The sequence below is a fragment of the Coregonus clupeaformis genome, chromosome 13 (assembly GCF_020615455.1).
Source record: "Coregonus clupeaformis isolate EN_2021a chromosome 13, ASM2061545v1, whole genome shotgun sequence".
Taxonomy (NCBI): domain Eukaryota; kingdom Metazoa; phylum Chordata; class Actinopteri; order Salmoniformes; family Salmonidae; genus Coregonus; species Coregonus clupeaformis.
In genome coordinates, this window is record NC_059204.1 from 14,440,780 (window position 1) to 14,461,896 (window position 21,117).

The window sequence follows — 21,117 nt, forward strand, 5'->3', positions numbered from 1 at the left end:
AGTGATAGCTGTGTGTGTGTTAGTGATGCGCGGGTCAGCTGTTTGTTCACGCGCGCCCGTAATTGCTAATAACCCATCCGCAACCGCCTGACTAATGTGATAAAGTGAAAATCTGAGGACCGCACCCGACCCTAACCCTCAAATATAGAAAATGCGATGTACAGTCAGAGATGACAGGATTTGTTGTTTGACAGGCCTTTTTAGATAGGCCTATGTTTCTGCTTATAATTTCCAACATTTTGGTAGGCTATTTGTTAGTCAACTTGTCTATAATTAGATACACACAGCTTCTCTTCTGTCATTAGTTGGTGCTAGAATGTCATAAATCGATAGAATGAATGCTTCAATCTAGTTGACGTCGGTAGTTTGGTTTTTCTTTCTTCTTTCGTCTCTGCTTTTCTCGTGCAGCAAAGACGTTTAAAAGCTGTTAAAACGACCCAGCATGTTTTTGATAAGATTTCAATTCGGCTTGGATGCATATTTTATGTGATTGAAATACTATCAGCTTTTGATGATGCTGATAAAGATAGCACCTAACCGTGCATTCATTCTCTCAAGATGCTGAAATAAATTCATAATATTTCTCCACTCCTGTTCCCGAGTCAAAATGTACATTTGGTCTATCATTTTACTGCTAGAAATGACTAATTCTGAAGGAGTTAATATTATATTAGGCTATGTGAAAGGTTATAGACCTATAGTCAGTGTCCAGATTTCAGTTTGGCTACTATTCCATTTAACCCATCTGAACAGTACAGTTCCCTTGACGTGCCATTTTGAAGTCCCTGTCTTGTGTCTGTCAAATTTGTAGCGTCTCTAAATCTTCCTCTTTTACCACTTGACCAAATCTTTCCCAAACATTAGACTATTGTTCTGGCGCTCCCTTCTATTTATTTTCAACTCTCTATTTCGCAGCTTTTCTGTTATTGAATTTCTGTTATCCGATACTGTCCTTTTTGCCTCAGTGGATCAGTGTTAACTTTTTCTCCCAAAGTTCCCAAAAGCAATTGGCAATTGGCATGTATTTGGCTTAGGCTACACACTAAAGCCAGGTAAAAATGATGTAGAAAAAAACATCAAAGTAGCCTGTAGATATGAATTGCACAAGACTCTTTATTCAATCAACCTACCACCCACCCACCCTTCATCCAAACAATATTTCTAGACCCTAAACCCACCCGCCTCGTGGATATAACTTCAGGGATGGCGGGTTATGGGTCAACCCGTGCATCACTAGTGTGTGTGTGTGTGTTTTCAATCATACTCTCATAATGAATGTCAACGTAGACGGTCTGAGACATTTTTCCCCTCATCAAACATTGTGTGGTGTATGTGTATTCATACTCAGCACAGTGATGTCGGCATAGGCCTCCTGTGGGGGGTCCGTGTAGAGCTGGCACACGTATCTCCCCTCATCCGACAGGCTCACATTGGACAGAGACACCCGCAGCTCATTGTCCGAGAAGTTGACCAGCTGGAAGCGGGCATCTTTCAGGGCTGGGGGTCAAAGAAAGAGAAATAGGGAGAGAAAGAGGAAGGGAGAAAAGGTCAAAAGAGGGTATCATTGTCATTGTCCATGCATTGACTATGGCAGTGTTTCCCAACTCCAGTCATCAAGTACCCCCAATAGTACACATTTTTGTTGTAGTCCCTGACAAACTCACCTGATTCAACTCATTGAGGGCTTGATGATGTGGTGTGCTTGTCCGGGGCTACAACAAAAATGTACTTGAGGAGTTGGGAAACACTTGACTATGGCAATGACTGTTGACCTACTAGGTGAGAGTCCTTCCAACAGGACAACGACCCTAAGCACACAGCCAAGACAACGCAGGAGTGGCTTCGGGACAAGTCTCTGAATGTCCTTGAGTGGCCCAGCCAGAGCCCGGACTTGAACCGGATCTAACATCTCTGGAGAGACCTGAAAATAGCTGTGCAGCGACGCTCCCCATCCAACCTGACAGAGCTTGAGAGGATCTGCAGAGAAAATATCTAAAAACCTGTTTTTGCTTTGTCATTATGGGGTATTGTGTGTAGATAGATGAGGGAAAAAACAATTGAATCAATTTTAGAATAAGGCTGTAACGTAACAAAATGTGGAAAAAGTCAAGGGGTCTGAATATTTTCCGAATGCACTGTACCATTTTCTAGCTCTGAGTCGCTACTTTCATCCAATGTAAAAAACACAATTTCAAATGTTGTTACATAGGGCCGAATCGAGCCGGTCGGTCACATATGGGAAATAAGACTTGTGGTATGTTGTTTTCCTTACCTTTTTCCGACAGGAAAAGGTGGAAGGCTTGATGTCAGAGTACAGAACAGCTCGCTTACTGTCTTTTGACCCCAGAGTTCAGAGTACATTTTTCATTTGCTTTGGAAGAGTGAGCTGGGTGTTCTATCTGGGAGTATTGCACACACCTTAAAATGTTCTCCTCAGTTTAGCAGACTTAAAGAACACGACAAATCTCTACAGGTGAATCTTAAGTATTCTTGGTAACATGCACAGAACTAAAGAATACTGGTATGGTCAACATTCTGAGGTCATGTGTATGCTTTGACACTTTGGAGCACCATCATGGTTTGTGACTTTAAGCTGTGCTGAATACAGCTGGGAAGAACTCTTGTCTTTGTTGAGGTGAAAAAATTCTGATTTGCCAGGAGTTCAATCCATGATACCAGGTGCGCTTTGTTTAATAGACCCTGAAACAGTCTCTCGCCATTTTCACCATCATTTCCTTTCTTTGTTGAAATTCATCTGATCTTTGAGAAGATTTGAATCCTAAGCAACCTGCCTACACATTGTTTGAAGTACAATAGACCAACATAGCTACTGTAGTAGGTCAAAGCTGTGTTCTGGAAAACCTTGGTAGCGCATGGGTGAAGTAAGCATTGTGGTGTTCATGTAAATTTCCTTTCTTTTTCGGCTTCAGACCGATGCCTACTTCTCACTTATAACTTAGTTTTTTGTTTGTAATTAGAACAGGAGTGTGTGGTGACACACACACGCAGAATAATGAGCAGGGGGTTGTTTTTGCCTGGCGATCGCGATGGATAATGCCAATGTCTGGTTCAGATGAAAGCCTCCCCCACCACCTCTGACTGATCGATGCCGGCCATTTACTGCTCTCTGTGTCTTCTTCTCCTCCCCACACCACATTTATTCTCACCCGCAGCAGCCCAGTTCAATGGAGCAAAAGCAACAAGAAAAAATAGGTAGCATTAATAAATAACTAAATAAACGGAAACAAATAACTAAATGAAGAAATAATCTGGGATCATTACAGTTTGCAGCGGCGGGCACATGAAAGCCAGGGTTGTGATAGTGATGGGGGGGGGTGAAGCTGATAGTTCTGGGTTCCAGCTGGTTAGCCGTGCTCTTTCGCTTTTATCCCAAAAGAGAGAGAAAGCAAGAGAGCGAGCGAGGGGAAAAAGAGGAGGAGCGAAAGAGAGGCTGTCAGTCAAATGCGAGGACTTAATTCATCAAAGGAGGTGATGAAGCCTTCTCTCTGGTTATGCTGCTGTGGAGGGAGTGGAGAAGCAAAGAAATACAGAGCGTGGCTCCATCTCCGCTGCCATCCACCCTTTTTCCTTAGAGTAGCCACGTGCCCCCTCATCAGAAGACCCCATCTCGATTCCACTCACCTCCCCTTACTCCCACAAGGTCAAGCCACGTGGCGCAAAAGGAGCGGGGGGTAAACCTGTTGCCGTGCCAACTCATAGCTAATGTCTTTGGTCCTGCTGCCAGGGTGGTGGTCTTGGAATATCAGAAGAGAACGACAAACAGAGACAAACAGAATAGCTAACAAGTGTGTGAATTCCAAGTAAGAAGTAAAAAGTCAAATGTTCAAAGGAGAGCTCTATTTTTAGCAAGTGGGCCCAAGATTTAAGTCAAATCAAAACATAACTCCGCAACATTCAACTCCATTTCGCAAAGCTATTCTGGTGTCCCAACTTCTTAACTCAATTACTTTCATTCTTTTGGATAAGTTGCTTAACTACGCTACTTCTTAAAGCTAACCGCTAACTTTAGCGCCAGTAGCCATTGTGCTTGGCTCCTTCTCTGTTAGCAGTGGCTGAACACAACAGAGGCTAATGTTACACACAGATAATGTGTGCCTAATTAAAGTGGCTTGCTTGAAAGCAGGGTTAGGCCTGTCAGTTTGAGGGGCAGCCTGACACTAATGATTAAATTAAATGTATTGATTTGAAGAATGTGCTGGGATTAAAACACTCCAATGATAGGCATCACGGGCTAAACTGCTGGTAATCTGTTGTGTGACTCGGCGCTAGGTGGAAACCAATGGGAATGATTAAAGCATTATGTCAACACTGATAATGTTCATAATGGCATTAAAGTCTGGTGTACTGGGGTTATTCGTAAAATGGCCTCCAGTCCATTGTGGTATACTGTATGCTCAATGCATACCTTGCATACATTGCCTCCTTTACAATGCTATACCTTGTTGTGTTAATATAGTATAAGTGTACACCTACACTACATGACCAAAAGTATGTGGACACCTGCTCGTCGAACATCCCATTCCAAAATCATGGGCATTAATTTGGAGTTGGTCCCCCCTTTGCTGCTATAACAGCCTCCACTCTTCTGCGAAGGCTTTCCACTAGATGTTGGAATATTGCTGCGGGGACTTGCTTCCATTCAGCCACAAGAGCATTAGTGAGGTCGGGCACTGATGTTGGGGGATTAGGTCTGGCTCGCAGTCAGCGTTCCAATTAATTCCAAAGGCATTCGATGGGGTTGAGATCAGGGCTCTGTGCAGGCAAGTCAAGATCTTCCACACCGATCTCGACAAACCATTTCTGTATGGACCTCGCCTTTTGCACGTGGCATTGTCATGCTGAAACAGGAAAGGGCCTTCCCCAAACTGTTGCCAAAAAGTTGGAAGCACAGAATCGTCTAGAATGTCATTGTATGCTGTAGCGTTAATATTTCCCTTCACTGAAACTAAGGGGCCTAGCCCAAACCATGAAAAACAACCCCAGACCATTATTCATCTTCCACCAAACTTTACAGTTGGCACTATGCATTGGGGCAGGTAGCGTTCTCCCGGCATCTGCCAAACCCAGATTCGTCCGACAGACTGCCAGATGGTGATTCATCACTCCAGAGAACGCGTTTCCACTGCTCCAGACTCCAATGGCGGTGAGCTTTACACCACTCCAGCCGATGCTTGGCATTGGGCATGGTGATCTTAGGCTTGTGTGGGGCTGCTCGGCCATGGCAATTCATTTCATGAAGCTCCCGACAAACAGTTATTGTGCTGATGTTGCTTCCAGAGGCAGTTTGGAACTCGATAGTGAGTGTTGCAACCGAGGACAGATGATTTTTACGCGCAATGTGCTTCAACACTCGGCTGTCCCGTTTTGTGAGCTTGTGTGGCCTACCACTTCGCGGCTGATCCGTTGTTGCTCCTAGACGATTCCACTTCACAATAACATCACTTACAGTTGACCGGGGCAGTTTTAGCAGGGCAGAAATTGGACGAACTGACTTGTTGGAAAGGTGATATCCTATGACGGTGCCACGTTGAAAGTCACTGAGCTCTTCAGTAAGGCCATTCTACTGCCAATGTTTGCGAATCCACTAATTTGAAGGGATGTCCACATACTTTTGTATATATAGTGTATATCAACAACACAGATGTGGTTTTGGGCAAAAACTAACAGAGAGAATTGGAGGTGGTGAGAAACTGGACACTGATCCATTTTTGGACTGAAAAACAGTGTTAGGGCTTGACAACACAACAGCTCTGTGTCCAACAGGGAACGTGGCCTTTCTCTTGTGCAGTGGTTCTGTTCCTGGACACAAGCGTGGCCATGTTGTGAGAACTCAACAGCGGCCCGCCGTACCCCAGGAGGTTGTCCACCATGACGGCACAACAACAGCGGCCGCTCGCAACATCCAGCTCACTGCGGGGGAGTCCGGGATTGGACACGCAGCAGTGCTGTCCAATGGGGTGAGTTCCGGGAAAACAAAGGCACTAGTAGTGGAAAGCAATTCCACTAAAGAAAACAAACTGAATATGTCTTTCGATGTTGTTTTGTTCTTTCATTTCAGTGGAGGCTGCTGAGGGGAGGACGGCTCATAATAGTGGCTGGAACGGAGCGAATGGAATGGCATCAAACACATGGAAACCATATGTTTGATGTATTTGATACCATTCCACTGATTCCGCTCCAGCCATTACCACAAGCCTGTCCTCCCCAATTAAGGTGCTACCAACCTCCTGTGCAGGTAATGTACTTTTTTGGAAGGTACAAACGCAAGGAAAGACAAAAGTGGGCAAGAAAATGCAATGACAATACAGTAAAAAAACAGAATGGAGAGACCGGTGAGACAACAAACACTTAATCAAAACGAAATGTGGGAATATGATTCACAGTGGCTAGGAACAGGAACAAAAACAGCCACAAAGAAGAAAAATAAGTATCAAAACACAGCAGTACACTGTTCCTGATGATTTATAATTGAATACAGTAGCTATAGGCGTTTCAAAACGAGCTAATGTATTTGTTTTAACAGCCACACAAGGCAGAGAATTGGATAAACATTTGTACTTCATACACTTAATTTCAGGGATGTATATGTTCCATTTCTATGATGGTCTTGAATTAGATTGTGAAAACCAAAGTCCATCTTCTTCATACAGCCTCTCTACAACCAAACAAACAGCCTCTCGATGAAAATAAAGAAAGGCTTCCTTTAAATAAAAAGTTATTCACAGATTCACTGTTCACATTGCAAGCTATAGTATTAAAAAAACATTCCTCAATTCGGCTATTTTGTTAATAACATCGTACCAGAAGGCCCCAAGTCATCTCATGAATAAAGTGATCTTACTTATGTTTAAAATAGTATTAAATAATAAAACAGTTAAAACTTTATTTTCAAGATTTCAAATTAATTTGCCTTAGTCAGATCAATGTGGACAATGGCTTTTTTTTTTCTCCACTCAATTCCATTTTCGAGGGGAGGAGGCCAGTCGCCTAAAGTGGTGCTGAATATACATTGCTTATTTTGGCGTTATCGCAAATAGCCAAAGGTCCGTTCAGCACCATCCAGGAAACGGGTGATGGGGCTTAAAAAAAGACTGCACAATCACACATGGCCAAATCCATCGAATCCTGGCAATCTCTGCATTGAAATGAAGCTGACTGTAAACACAAAAGGTGAGAAATAAACTCCAATTCATAGCAGAGCGAAAAAATATAAAGATGAGATAAACAAAACTTTTATGGCTGCAGTGGGTTATTCCTTTCTTCCATCTTTCTCCCTCTCCCTCTCTCTTCATATCTCATTTGTGTTGTTTCTCCCTGGTTTCATTGAGGAAGGCTGGCTCCAGCTTCTTGGAGACGAGCTTCTGGCTTCTTCTTAAGTGGCGGCAATCAATTCTGATTAGTGGGCCCGGCTACTTTTTGAGAGGAGCCCATCAAAGTTTTATTAAGGAGTGAGAGAGGGAAAGGGTAATTTGGCTCTTCACACCCCAACCACACACATGCACACAGGATATACACATACACACACACACACACACACGTGGAAAAGGGATTTGTAGGGCCCAACCTTCTTCTTGCCCCGTGGCCCTTTAGTTGGCTCCATGCTGCTTTCGCCATCTCACTTTTAAACGTTGCCGGAGAGATTAGAGGGTGAACTTTTTTGGCTTGGCGGCTGCGGTCCTGTTAATGACGAGGTCAGTGCTTTGAAAACACAGAGGATATGTAGGTGATGTCCTCATTAAGACATTGGGAGCTGATGGTGGTAAAGGTAAGGTAAAGGTGTCCTTTGGTAATGCAGAGGCTGCTTTCAGACAGGTACCTTCCGTGGCCCAGTGGACTCCTTACACACGTGGTCTCTGGTCTTCAAAAGGACAGGTGCCCACCCACTACACATGTTTCAAGTTTCTGCCTCTTCACTCTGAGTGCCAGTGCAAAAGTGTGTGTGTGCCTCTTAACTCGCTGAGTGTGCCTACAGTATATAAGTGTGTGTGTGTTTGTATGAAGGAGCATGAAAGCATGTGTGTGTGCTCACTTTGTGTGCAGAGGGCCACGCTGGGGAGGAGCCCTCATCCACACCCGGCTCCAACCGCTTCCTTGAAGTGGGGTCACATTCATTTCAGATGCGATGGAGAAACATGCTACTGCTGAGCTTTTCCGCAACTAGGATGTCAATGTCAAAGCTCTCTCCTCTCTTTCTCTCTCTCCCTCCTTTTTTCCCCAATATGGATTTCAGTTGGAGCGGCCCAATATGATATTCAGGGAGACTGGTAGAGCCAAGCTATAATTAAGAAGTGCAGCTGCAGTGAAATGCCCGAGTGTTCTCGGGAAAAGATCACAAGAGATCAAGGCGCCCGTCGGAAGATGAGATGCCCTTGACAGCCAGCTGTGGGCTTGGTATTTGGTGCCCTGGCGAAACAGAAAAACACGAGGCGCGACTTATGCATGCCAGGGGGATCCTGAGGACATGGCTGTGTGGCTGTGTATGTGTGTGTGAAAGAGAGTGTGGGTGAGTGAGGAAGAGTTTGTGGTGGTAGGATGGGAGGGAGGGACAGAACGTTGGATCCATCAGAGACAGATGGGAGGCCTTCTGATGTGGCTGCTTCTCTCTCTGTGGTGTGTGTGTGTGTGTGTGTGTGTGTGTGTGTGTGTGTGTGTGTGTGTGTGTGTGTGTGTGTGCTCATGCCTGAAGTCTCTGAAGTAAACAGAAGAAGGACTTGAGGACTTACTGCAAAAGTGGGTGACCATTAGGGCTATACTTTATATTTGTGTGTGTGGGTGCATTTAGTATTTTCCAACCAGTGGAGAGTGCTAATAACATCTGTAGTCTCTGAAGTGGACCAAAATATTATTGCAGAGTTGATGTGACAGTATGTCTATGTGTGTCAGTGTGTATGTCCATCTGTGTAGAACTAGTAGGCCAATCTATTTTTAAGGTGTGTGTATGTATAAGGTTGTGTCTGTGTGTGTATGCCAGCCTGTGTGCGTGTGTGTGCGCGTGTGTGTGTGTGTGTGTGTGTGTGTGTGTGTGTGTGTGTGTGTGGTACTTACGTCGGACGTCTCTGAAGTAGATGGTCTGTCTGTTGGGGTTGAGGAGCTGGATAACCGAGTCGTCGTTGTTCTTCACCCTGCAGCTGATGACGGCCACCTCGCCCTCCACCACCGCCACATTGTCTGTCACCAGGTTCTGACTCTGGACTGGAAGGCACAGACAGAGACACACACTAGTCATTACAGCTGGCAGGCTGTGTGCAGTATAGTTTTTCACATCACTGAGCTGAACCGAGCCAAGCCAAGCTGTACTCAGCCTGGTTACACATCCACCATAGTTGCAGGAACTGTGCTGAAATGGTATGAAAACATCATATCTGAGCGAGCACAATTTGGTTTGCAAACATGTGATCTCAAGTATGGAATGAATTCAAGTGGTACTACCTTTTCGCATTACTTCCCCTACTTGTTGGAGATCAACACCAAGGTGATATGTACACCCAGTTAAATATAAAAATAAGCTCTTCAGTCCATAGCAACCGCAAGGAAGAGTGGGGAGAAACCCCAGCTGTGTGGATGTAAACACAGAGTGCTATGTGAGAAATTATTGATCTGCTTTTTCAGGCCAGTGTGTTTGTATGCGCATGTGTGTGTACGTGTGGATGTGTTTTAACTATTCTTCTGGTGATCAGAAGTCCCCACAAGAATAGTAAACAAACAAGAATTGGGGACATTTTGTTGGTCCTCACAAGATCAAATGCTATTTCTAGGGGGTTTAGGGTTAGGGTTAGAATTAGGTTTAGGGTTAGGAGCTAGGGTTAGTTTTAGGGTTAGGGTTAAGGTTTGATTTTTGGGTTAAGGTTTGGGTTAAGGTTAGGTTTAGGGTTAGGGAAAATAGGATTTTGAATGGAACTGAATTGTGTGTCTGTCACGCCCTGGCTCTGGGGACTTTTATATGATGAGCCAGGGTGTTAGTTTCTGGGTGTTAGGTTCTATGTTTCGTTTTCTATGTTCTTGTTCTAGTTTATGTGTTTCTATGTTGGCCGGGGTGGTTCCCAATTAGAGACAGCTGTGGCTCGTTGTCTCTGATTGGGAACCATACTTAGGCAGCCGGTTGTGCACTTGTCATTTGTGGGATCTTGTTCCGTGTAGGTTTGTGTTTTATGACCGAGGACTTCACGTTTCGTTTTGTTGTTGTATCGTGTTGGTAAAGTACTAATTAAAAGATGTACGCATATCACGCTGCGCCTTGGTCCACTTATTACGACGATCGTGACAGTGTCTACACAAGGTTAGCTGTACAAGCCTGTGTGTGTGTGCATGTGTGTTTTATGAGTTAGCTGGTAAAAGTTGCTCCTGATGCCATAACTTGTGGGTGACCCCAGACCCTATCACAGGGCAATAGAAGACTTCATAAATCAACCATGGTCTTGCACCTGAAAATGTCCCCGTAAATCTTCTATGAAACCAAAACATGTGCACACAAACTATATGGATTTTAGCTACTTCATTAAAGTCAGGAGAGAGAGAGCGAGAGATTTTAGATTTTCATCTTCTCCAAGATTCATCTCTTGCCTCCTTGATGCGTAGCTTACATAAATAAATAAAAAACCCAAACACTATTATATATACGTATCGTTCCCTCGCCTGGGAGCTAATAGGGGGAGCATGAATGGACTGTGACTTGCGCAGTGGGGGGAAACCTGCACATTTCCATGCCTCAGTTGTCATGCACCTCTAAACAACCACGTCATTTAAAGACGAGGGGGAAGAACGCAATCGCCTCCTCAAATGTCAGATAAGGACAGACAGCTTAACAAACAGGATTTAAATCAGCCTGCCAAACAATACCCCCGATACCCCTGAAAACAAATTAACCATATGAGGACAAGCCACACTCCCCACTTGAAGAGTGAATTCAGCCTACTTTTCAATAAGGAGGGCCGTTATTGGCTATATGCTAATATGCTATGCTAACATACTAGGATAATATGCTACACTGATATCCTAGGCTAATATGCTAACATGCTAGGCTCATAAACTCAGCAAAAAAGAAACGTCCCTTTTTCAGGACCCTGTCTTTCAAAGATAATTCGTAAAATTACAAATAACCTCACAGATCTTCATTGTAAAGGGTTTAAACACTGTTTCCCATGCTTGTTCAATGAACCATAAACAATTAATGAACATGCACCTGTGGAACGGTCATTTAGACACTAACAGCTTACAGACGGTAGGCAATTAAGGCTTGAGGATTGCAGATGTGGCCAGGGCAATAAATTGCAATGTCCGTACTGTAAGACGCCTACGACAGCGCTACAGGGAGACAGGACGGACAGTTGATCGTCCTCGCAGTGGCAGACCTCGTGTAACAACACCTGCACAGGATCGGTACATCCGAACATCACACCTGCGGGACAGGTACAGGATGGCAACAACAACTGCCCGAGTTACACCAGAAACGCACAATCCCTCCATCAGTGCTCAGAATGTCTGCAATAGGCTGAGAGGCTGGACTGAGGGCTTGTAGGCCTGTTGTAAGGCAGGTCCTCACCAGACATCACTGGCAACAACGTTGACTATGGGCACCCACCCACCGTCGCTGGACCAGACAGGACTGGCAAAAGGAGCTCTTCACTGACGAGTCGCGGTTTTGTCTCACCAGGGGTGATGGTCGGATTCGCATTTATCATCGAAGGAATGAGCGTTACACCGAGGCCTGTACTCTGGAACGGGATCGATTTGGAGGTGGAGGGTCCGTCATGGTCTGGGCCGGTGTGTCACAGCATCATCGGACAGAGCTTGTTGTCATTGCAGGAATGTCCATTGCTTGTGTTTCTTGGCCCAAGCAAGTCTCTTCTTCTTATTGGTGTCCTTTAGTAGTGGTTTCTTTGCAGCAATTCGACCATGAAGGCCTGATTCACGCAGTCTCCTCTGAACAGTTGATGTTGAGATGTGTCTGTTACTTGAACACTGTGAAGCATTTATTTGGGCTGCAATCTGAGGTGCAATTAATTGCCGATTTCTGATGCTGGTAATTCTAATGAATTTATCCTCTGCAGCAGAGGTAACTCTGGGTCTTCCTTTCCTGTGGCGGTCCTCATGAGAGCCAGTTTCATCATAGCGGTTAATGGTTTTTGCGACTGCACTTGAAGAAACTTTCAAAGTTCTTGACATTTTCCAGATTGACTGACCTTCATCTCTTAAAGTAATGATGGACTGTCGTTTGTCTTTGCTTATTTAAGCTATTCTTGACATAATATGGACTTGGTCTTTTACCAAATAGGGCTATCTTTTGTATACCCCCCCTACCTTGTCACAACACAACTGATTGGCTCAAACGCATTAAAAAGGAAATAAATTCCACAAATTAACTTTTAACAAGGCACACCTGTTAATTGAAATGCATTCAAATCAAATCAAATCAAATTTTATTGGTCACATGCGCCGAATACAACAGGTGCAGACATTACAGTGAAATGCTTACTTACAGCCCTTAACCAACAGTGCATTTATTTTAAACAAAAAAGTAAGAATAAAACAACAACAAAAAAGTGTTGAGAAAAAAAGAGCAGAAGTAAAAATAAAGTGACAGTAGGGAGGCTATATATACAATAGAATAAAGTGACAGTAGGGAGGCTATATATACAGGGGGTACCGTTGCATAGTCAATGTGCGGGGGCACCGGCTAGTTGAGGTAGTTGAGGTAATATGTACATGTGGGTAGAGTTAAAGTGACTATGCATAAATACTTAACAGAGTAGCAGCAGCGTAAAAAGTATGGGGTGGGGGGGCAGTGCAAATAGTCTGGGTAGCCATGATTAGCTGTTCAGGAGTCTTATGGCTTGGGGGTAGAAGCTGTTGAGAAGTCTTTTGGACCTAGACTTGGCACTCCGGTACCGCTTGCCGTGCGGTAGCAGAGAGAACAGTCTATGACTAGGGTGACTGGAGTCTTTGACAATTTTGAGGGCCTTCCTCTGACACCGCCTGGTATAGAGGTCCTGGATGGCAGGGAGCTTTGCCCCTGTGATGTACTGGGCCGTACGCACTACCCTCTGTAGTGCCTTGCGGTCAGAGGCCAAGCAGTTGCCATACCAGGCGGTGATGCAACCAGTCAGGATGCTCTCGATGGTGCAGCTGTAGAATTTTTTGAGGATCTGAGGACCCATGCCAAATCTTTTTAGTCTCCTGAGGGGGAATAGGCTTTGTCGTGCCCTCTTCACGACTGTCTTGGTGTGTTTGGACCATGATAGTTCGTTGGTGATGTGGACACCAAGGAACTTGAAGCTCTCAACCTGTTCCACTACAGCCCCGTCGATGAGAATGGGGGCGTGCTCAGTCCTCTTTTTTTTCCTGTAGTCCACAATCATCTCCTTTGTCTTGGTCACGTTGAGGGAGAGGTTGTTGTCCTGGCACCACACGGCCAGATCTCTGACCTCCTCCCCATAGGCTGTCTCATCGTTGTCGGTGATCAGGCCTACCACTGTTGTGTCGTCGGCAAACTTAATGATGGTGTTGGAGTCGTGCCTGGCCATGCAGTCATGGGTGAACAGAGAGTACAGGAGGGGACTGAGCACGCACCCCTGAGGGGCCCCGTGTTGAGGATCAGTGTGGCAGATGTGTTGTTACCTACCCTTACCACCTGGGGGCGGCCCGTCAGGAAGTCCAGGATCCAGTTGCAGAGGGAGGTGTTTAGTCCCAGGATCCTTAGCTTAGTGATGAGCTTTGAGGGCACTATGGTGTTGAATGCTGAGCTGTAGTCAATGAATAGCATTCTCACGTAGGTGTTCCTCTTGTCCAGGTGGGAAAGGGCAGTGTGGAGTGCGATAGAGATTGCATCATCTGTGGATCTGTTGGGGCGGTATGCAAATTGGAGTGGGTCTAGGGTTTCTGGGATTATGCTGTTGATGTGAGCCATGACCAGTCTTTCAAAGCACTTCATGGCTACAGACGTCAGTGCCACGGGTCGGTAGTCATTTAGGCAGGTTATCTTAGAGTTCTTGGGCACGGGGACTATGGTGGTCTGCTTGAAACATGTTGGTATTACAGACTCAGTCAGGGACATGTTGAAAATGTCAGTGAAGACACTTGCCAGTTGGTCAGCACATGCTCGGAGTACACGTCCTGGTAATCCGTCTGGCCCTGCGGCCTTGTGAATGTTGACCTGCTTAAAAGTCTAACTCACATCGGCTACGGAGAGCGTGATCACATAGTCGTCCGGAACAGCTGGTGCTCTCATGCATGCTTCAGTGTTGCTTGCCTCGAGCGAGCATAGAAGTGGTTTAGCCTCGTCTGGTAGGCTTGTGTCACTGGGCAGCTCGCGGCTGTGCTTCCCTTTGTAGTCTGTAATAGTTTTCAAGCCCTGCCACATTCGACGAGCGTCAGAGCCAGTGTAGTATGATTCAATCTTAGACCTGTATTGACTCTTTGCCTGTTTGATGGTTCGTCGGAGGTCATAGCGGGATTTCTTATAAGCGTCCGGGTTAGAGTCCCGTTCCTTGAAAGCGGCAGCTCTACCCTTTAGCTCAGTGCGGATGTTTCCTGTAATCCATGGCTTCTGGTTGGGGTATGTACGTACGGTCACTGTGGGGGACGACATCATCGATGCACTTATTGATGAAGCCAGTGACTGATGTGGTGTACTCCTCAATGCTGTCTGAAGAATCCCGGAACATGTTCCAGTCTGTGCTAGCAAAACAGTCCTGTAGCTTAGCATCTGCGTCATCTGACCACTTTTTTATTAGCCGAATCACTGGTGCTTCCTGCTTCAGTTTTTGCTTATAAGCAGGAATCAGGAGGATAGAGTTATGGTCAGATTTGCCAAATGGAGGGCGAGGGAGAGCTTTGTATGCGTCTCTGTGTGTGGAGTAAAGGTGGTCTAGAGTGTTTTCCCCTCTGGTTGCACATTTAACATGCTGGTAGAAATTAGGTAGAACGGATTTAAGTTTCCCTGCATTAAAGTCCCCTGCTACTAGGAGCGCTGCATCTGGATGAGCGTTTTCCTGTTGATTAATGGCCTTGTACAACTCATTCAGTGCAATCTTAATGCCAGCATTGGTTTGTGGTGGTAAATAGACAGCTATGAAAAATATAGATGAAAACTACTACATTCCAGGTGACTACCTCATGAAGCTGGTTGAGAGAATGCCAAGAGTATGCAAAGCTGTCATCAAGGCAAAGTGTGGCTACTTTAAAGAATCTCAAATATAAAATATATTTTAATTTGTTTAACACTTTTTTGGTTACTACATGATTCCATATGTGTTATTTCATAGTTTTATTCTATACTAGAAAATAGTAAAAATAAAGAAAAACCCTGGAATGAGTAGGTGTGTCCAAACTTTTGACTGGTACTGTATGTGTGGATTACAGAGATTCCATTCGGAAAGTATTCAGACCCCTTGACTTTTTCCACATTTTGTTAGGTTACAGCATTATTCTAAAATGGATTAAATCATTTTTCCCCCTCATCAATCTACACACAATACCCCATAATGACAAAGCAAAAACAGGTTTTTAGAAATGTTTGCAAATTTAAAAAACGGAATTATCACATTTACATAAGTATTCAGACCCTTTACTCAGTACTTTGTTGAAGCGCCTTTGGCAGTGATTACTGCGTCGAGTCTTCTTGGGTATGATGCTACAAGTTTGGCACACCTGTATTTGGAGAGTTTCTCCCATTCTTTTCTGTAGATCCTCTCAAGCTCTGGGTTCAAGTCCGGGCTCTGGCTAGGCCACTTGTCCCGAAGCCACTCCTGTGTTGTCTTGGCTGTGTGCTTAGGGTCGTTATCCTGTTGGAAGGTGAACCTTCACCCCAGCCTGAGGTCCTGAGGGCTCTGGAGCAGGTTTTCATCAAGGATCTCTCTGTACTTTGCTCCGTTCATCTTTGCCTCGATCCTGAATAGTCTCCCAGTTCCTGCCGATGAAAAACATCCCAACAGCATGATGCTGCCACCATCATGCTTCACTGTAGGGATGGTGCCAGGTTTCCTCCAGACGTGACGCTTGGCATTCAGGCCAAAGAGTTCAATCTTGGTTTCATCAGACGAGAGAATCTTGTTTCCAAGTGGGCTGTCATGTGCCTTTTACTGAGGAGTGGCTTCCGTCTGGCCACTCTACAATAAAGGTCTGATTGGTGGAGTGCTGCAGAGATGATTGTCCTTCTGGAAAGCTCTCCCATCTCCACAGAGGAACTCTAGAGCTCTGTCAGAGTGACCAACGGGTTCTTGGTCACCTCCCTGACCAAGGCCCTTCTCCCCCAATTGCTCAGTTTGGCCGGGTAGCCAGCTCTAGAAAGAGTCTTGGTGGTTCCAAACTTCTTCCATTTAAGAATGATCAAATCAAATCAAATTGTATTTGTCACATGCGCCGAATACAACAGGTGTAGACCTTACCGTGAAATGCTTACTTACAAGCCCTTAACCAACAATGCAGTTTTAAGAAAAATAAGAGTTAATAAAAATGTTTACTAAATAAACTAAAGTAAAAAATAAAAGAGCAACAATAAAATAACAAGGCTATATACAGGGGGTACCGGTAACGAGTCAATGTACAGGTGTACAGATGGAGGCCACTGTGTTCTTGGGGACCTTCAATGCTGCAGACATTTTTTGTTACCCTTACCCAGATCTGTGCCTCGATATAATCCTGTCTCGGAGCTCTACGGACAATTCCTTCGACCTCATGACTTGGATTTTGCTCTGACATGCACTGTCAACTGCGGGACCTTATATAGACAGGTGTGTGCCTTTCCAAATCATGTCCAATCACTTGAATTTACCACAGGTGGACTCCAATCAAGGATCTCAAGGATGATCAATGGAAACAGGATGCACCTGAGCTCAATTTCGAGTCTCATAGCAAAGGGTCTGAATACTTTTGTAAATAAGGTATTTCTGTTTTTTATTTTGTATAGATTTGCAAAAATTTCTCAACATGTTTTCGCTTTGTCATTATGGAGTACTGTGTGTAGATTGCTGAGGGATTTTTTAAATGTTTAATTGATTTTAGAATAAAGCTGTAACAAAATGAAGAAAAAGTAAAGGGGTCTGAATACTTTCCAAATGCACTGTACATGTATAGATGTGCATGTGTCTGAGCCACAAAGGGGAGCCACTTTGTCAAATTCAATGGGAGAGATGTGTGTGCATATTGGATGAACCTTTAGCAAAAACCTAGCTAAACAGCAGCACTCATCAAGTGTGAGTTGGAGAAAAGGCTTTCAACTCAACCCTGCATGCAGCTGACCAGAAAGTAGGACCAAGTATGGGAAACCCTGGTCTAATAGAACCATAATGGGAATAGGGACATGTGTATATTAGTTGGAGGATGACTATTGTATCTATGCTTCAATGAATTGATTGAACAATGAAATAAATTAATTCCTTACATGAATCAAATTAATTATAAGCAAATGCCATCTTGTAAACAGAGGACCGAACTAGCATGTGCAACATACTTTAGCTTTGCTGTAGGCCCACTTTGATGTGCATTTGCTTTCTGTGCATGCGTCATCAACAAGGCTTGCTGTCATGCAGCCAAAGACTTTCGTTGCATTTGCATAACTTGTTCAAACAGATCTGTGACATTATCTTTGTATTTAATTAGTGGAATTCAAAAGCGCTAGCACAGAGCATTGATCATTCTGGCCAAGATTAAACTTGTCAGATGAGGCTGCTCTGTACTTTCAGCAGCACTAGCCTACACTGTGTGTGTGTGTGCCTGTGTGTGTAAGCTCTACTGCACTTGTGTTGGAGCACACATTTGAGTATGTGTGTGTGTATGAGAGAGAGAGACCCGAGTGTGTATTCGCCAGTGTGTGTGGTACATTTCGGCGTTCGCCCTGACATTAGAGAGAGAGCGCACCAGCAGTTGGGAGAAGACCACCTGCGCAGCATGTCACAGACAGCTGGCTGAAGGCTGCAGTGCACCGCTGGGTTGGAAAGGTCATTGGGCCCTCACTGGCCCTGTCCTATATGTAGAGGGGAGCGTAGAGGGTCCGGCAGCCCCCCCCCAGTACACGCTCAGCAGGTTCAATCAGTGAAAATAGCATTAAGCATTGACCAGTGGGTTTGCGTATGGAAGGGGCTCTTGAGCTGGCTAGCACACAGCAGGCTATTACTAATGACATGCCACTGGCTTTGAGTAAAGCCAGTGTGTCTATGTATGCGGATGACTCAACACTATACACGTCAGTTGCTACAGCAACTGAAATAACTGCAACACTTAATAAAGAGTTGCAGTTAGTTTCAGAATGGGTGGCAAGGAATAAGTTAGTCCTAAATATTTCCAAAACCAAAAGCATTGTATTTGGGTCAAATCATTCACTAAACCCTAAACCTCAACTACATCTCGTAATGAATAATGTGGAAATTGAGCTGAGGTGACTAAACTGCTTGGAGAAACCCATGATTGTAAACTGTCATGGTCAAAGCATATTGATACAACAGTATCAATATGACCCGATCCTGCAGGTTCATGCTCTACAACATTCGCAGAGTACAACCCTACCTTACACAGAAAGCGGCACAGGTCCTAATCCAGGCACTTGTCATCTCCCGTCTGGATTACTGCAACTCGCTGTTGGCTGGGCTCCCTGCCTGTGCCATTAAACCCCTGCAACTTATCCAGAACGCTGCAGCCCGTCTGGTGTTCAACCTTCCCAAGTTCTCTCACGTCACCCCGCTCCTCCGCACACTCCACTGGCTTCTAGTTGAAGCTCACATCTACTACAAAACCATGGTGCTTGCCTACGGAGCTGTGAGGGGAACGGCACCTCCTTACCTTCAGACTCTGATCAGACTCTACACCCAAACGAGGGCACTACGTTCAACCACCTCTGGCCTGCTAGCCCCCCTACCTCTACGGAAGCACAGTTCCCGCTCAGCCCAGTCAAAGCTATTCGCTGCTCTGGCACCCCAATGGTGGAACAAGCTCCCCCACGACGCCAGGACAGCGGAGTCACTGACCACCTTCCGGAGACACTTGAAACCCTACCTCTTTAAGGAATACCTGGAATAGTATAATAGTAATCCTTCTACCCCCCCTTAACTACCACTGTCTTTTGTATAAACTAACACTTGACTTATTTCACCTGCTAGCACTGACTTGTTTAAAGAAATGTACTTATTGTGATCGAGATGTAGTTGTCCCTGATTGCACTGACTTTGCTCACAGCTGCTTGTTTGAAGAAGTGTACTTACTGTGATCAAGATGTTGTTGTCCCACTGGCTATCCTAAGTTGAATGAACCAATTTGTAAGTCGCTCTGGATAAGAGCGTCTGCTAAATGACTTAAATGTAACATGGGGAGAAGTATGTCCATAATTAAGCACTGCTCTGCCTTCTTAACAACACTATCAACAAGGCAGGTCATACAGGCCCTAGTTTTGTCGCACCTAGACTACTGTTCAGTAGTGTGGTCAGGTGCCACAAGGAGGGACTTGGGAAAATTACAGTTGGCTCAGAACAGGGCAGCACGGCTGGTCCTTAAAAGTACACGGAGAGCTAACATTAATGAGATGCATGTTAGTCTCTCCTGGCTTAGAGTGGAAGAGAGATTGACTTCATCACTGCTTGTTTTTTTAAAGAGGTGTAGACAAGCTGAATGTACCGAGCTGTCTGTCGGACACCCATGCATACCCCATGAGACATGCCACCAGAGGTTTCTTCACATTCCCCAAGTCCAGAACAGACTACGGGAAACGCACAGTACTACATAGAGCCATGACTACATGGAACTCTATTCCACATCATGTAACTCAGTCAAGCAGTAAAATCACATTTAAAAAACAGATAAAACTACACTTTATGGAACAGCGCGAACTGTGAAGAGACACACACACACACACACAGGCACACACACAGCATTCGTAAATACATGCTAACACACGCACTCTACACACACACACATATTATATTGTTATTTTGCTGTATTGTGAATATGTTATGGTAGAGTAGTGTGTAATAAGGTGTTGTGTTATGTATTGTTTTATTGTATGTAAATTGTGGTTGGACCCCAGGAAGAGTAGCTGCTGCCTTGGCAGCCGCTAATGGGGATCCGTAATGAATACAAATACAAACACTCCATCTGTGAGTGAGAGATCCTGTTCTCAACCGAAATGCACAGTGATGCAGACCTGCCAAAATCCCTAACCAACCAATCATTGTCTGTAAAAACGCATCATTCACATACAGTACACTGCCTTAATGCAAAGAACCCTAGCCTGGTCCCAATCTGTTTGGGCTGTCTTGCCAACTCCTATGGGCATTGTCATGCCAAACCATAGTTGATTCTACAGCATACTGGGACCAGGCTAAAATAACCCTGCTGCTGCTTAAGAATATAACATGTATTAAGCATGATTTAAGCCTTTTAGAAATGGCCTGCTTTTAAGATTAGACAAATCTTATTAAAGGGAGTAAAAAGGACGTTTTAAAGATATTTTATCGCACAGTAATAAAATCAAAGCTTTGATAGGGATGATGTTGAATCATTGAACGACGTCAAGTGGTTTAATTTTCCTCAGAAACGTTCATGGTTTCTTAAATACTGAGGATGTTTTAGTATTTGAGATAGCTACCTCATTCAAAGGGAATTTCCATTTACATTTTAGTCATTTAGCAGACGCTCTTATACAGAGCGACTTTACAGGAATGATTCCACATCATCTTTGACTTTTACTATGCTTCCCCGTGTAATTTCACTAAGTGGTAATTGTTTTAAATGTCTCCAGAGGTATATGAATACAAATAACTGTAAAACAAATTATAAAACATTTCCGAACAGTTCTGTACTACTATTATGTTAATAGTGAACCGATGCCACCCAGAATCATAAAGCATATTCCAAATACAAAAAGGGCCTAAAGTTTAAGTTGTGATTACTCGCCCTGAGGAAAAGTTTGAAGAAACTTTTGTAGTGGCTAATTAGCTACAATAGCATGGCGTTTTTATGCAGATTAGGAGACAGTGTTTATAAACAGACCTCCTCCGCCTCCATTCTTTGGAGGAGAAAAAAAACAGAGAAAATCCCTCAAAGGCTATTCGGTGCTATTATTTCCTCCCTTCCTCCCTCATCATCATCCCCCTCTCCACTCGGAGAGGAGAC

The 21,117-nt window shown here is 44.5% G+C and overlaps 1 protein-coding gene across 5 annotated transcripts in view; it reads right to left on the reverse strand.

Annotated features, from left to right (window-relative positions):
• The window catches only part of LOC121579328 (cell adhesion molecule 1), a 467,092-nt gene that overhangs the window by 110,888 nt on the left and 335,087 nt on the right, over positions 1-21,117 (reverse strand). For all 5 annotated transcript variants that reach the window (XM_041893817.2, XM_041893819.2, XM_041893818.2 and 2 more), the window contains 2 exons: positions 9,067-9,213; positions 1,345-1,497 (listed from right to left, as the gene is read on the reverse strand). In XM_041893817.2, the coding sequence (XP_041749751.1) occupies positions 1,345-1,497; positions 9,067-9,213 (300 nt within the window). The remainder of the gene's footprint in view (positions 1-1,344; positions 1,498-9,066; positions 9,214-21,117) is intronic.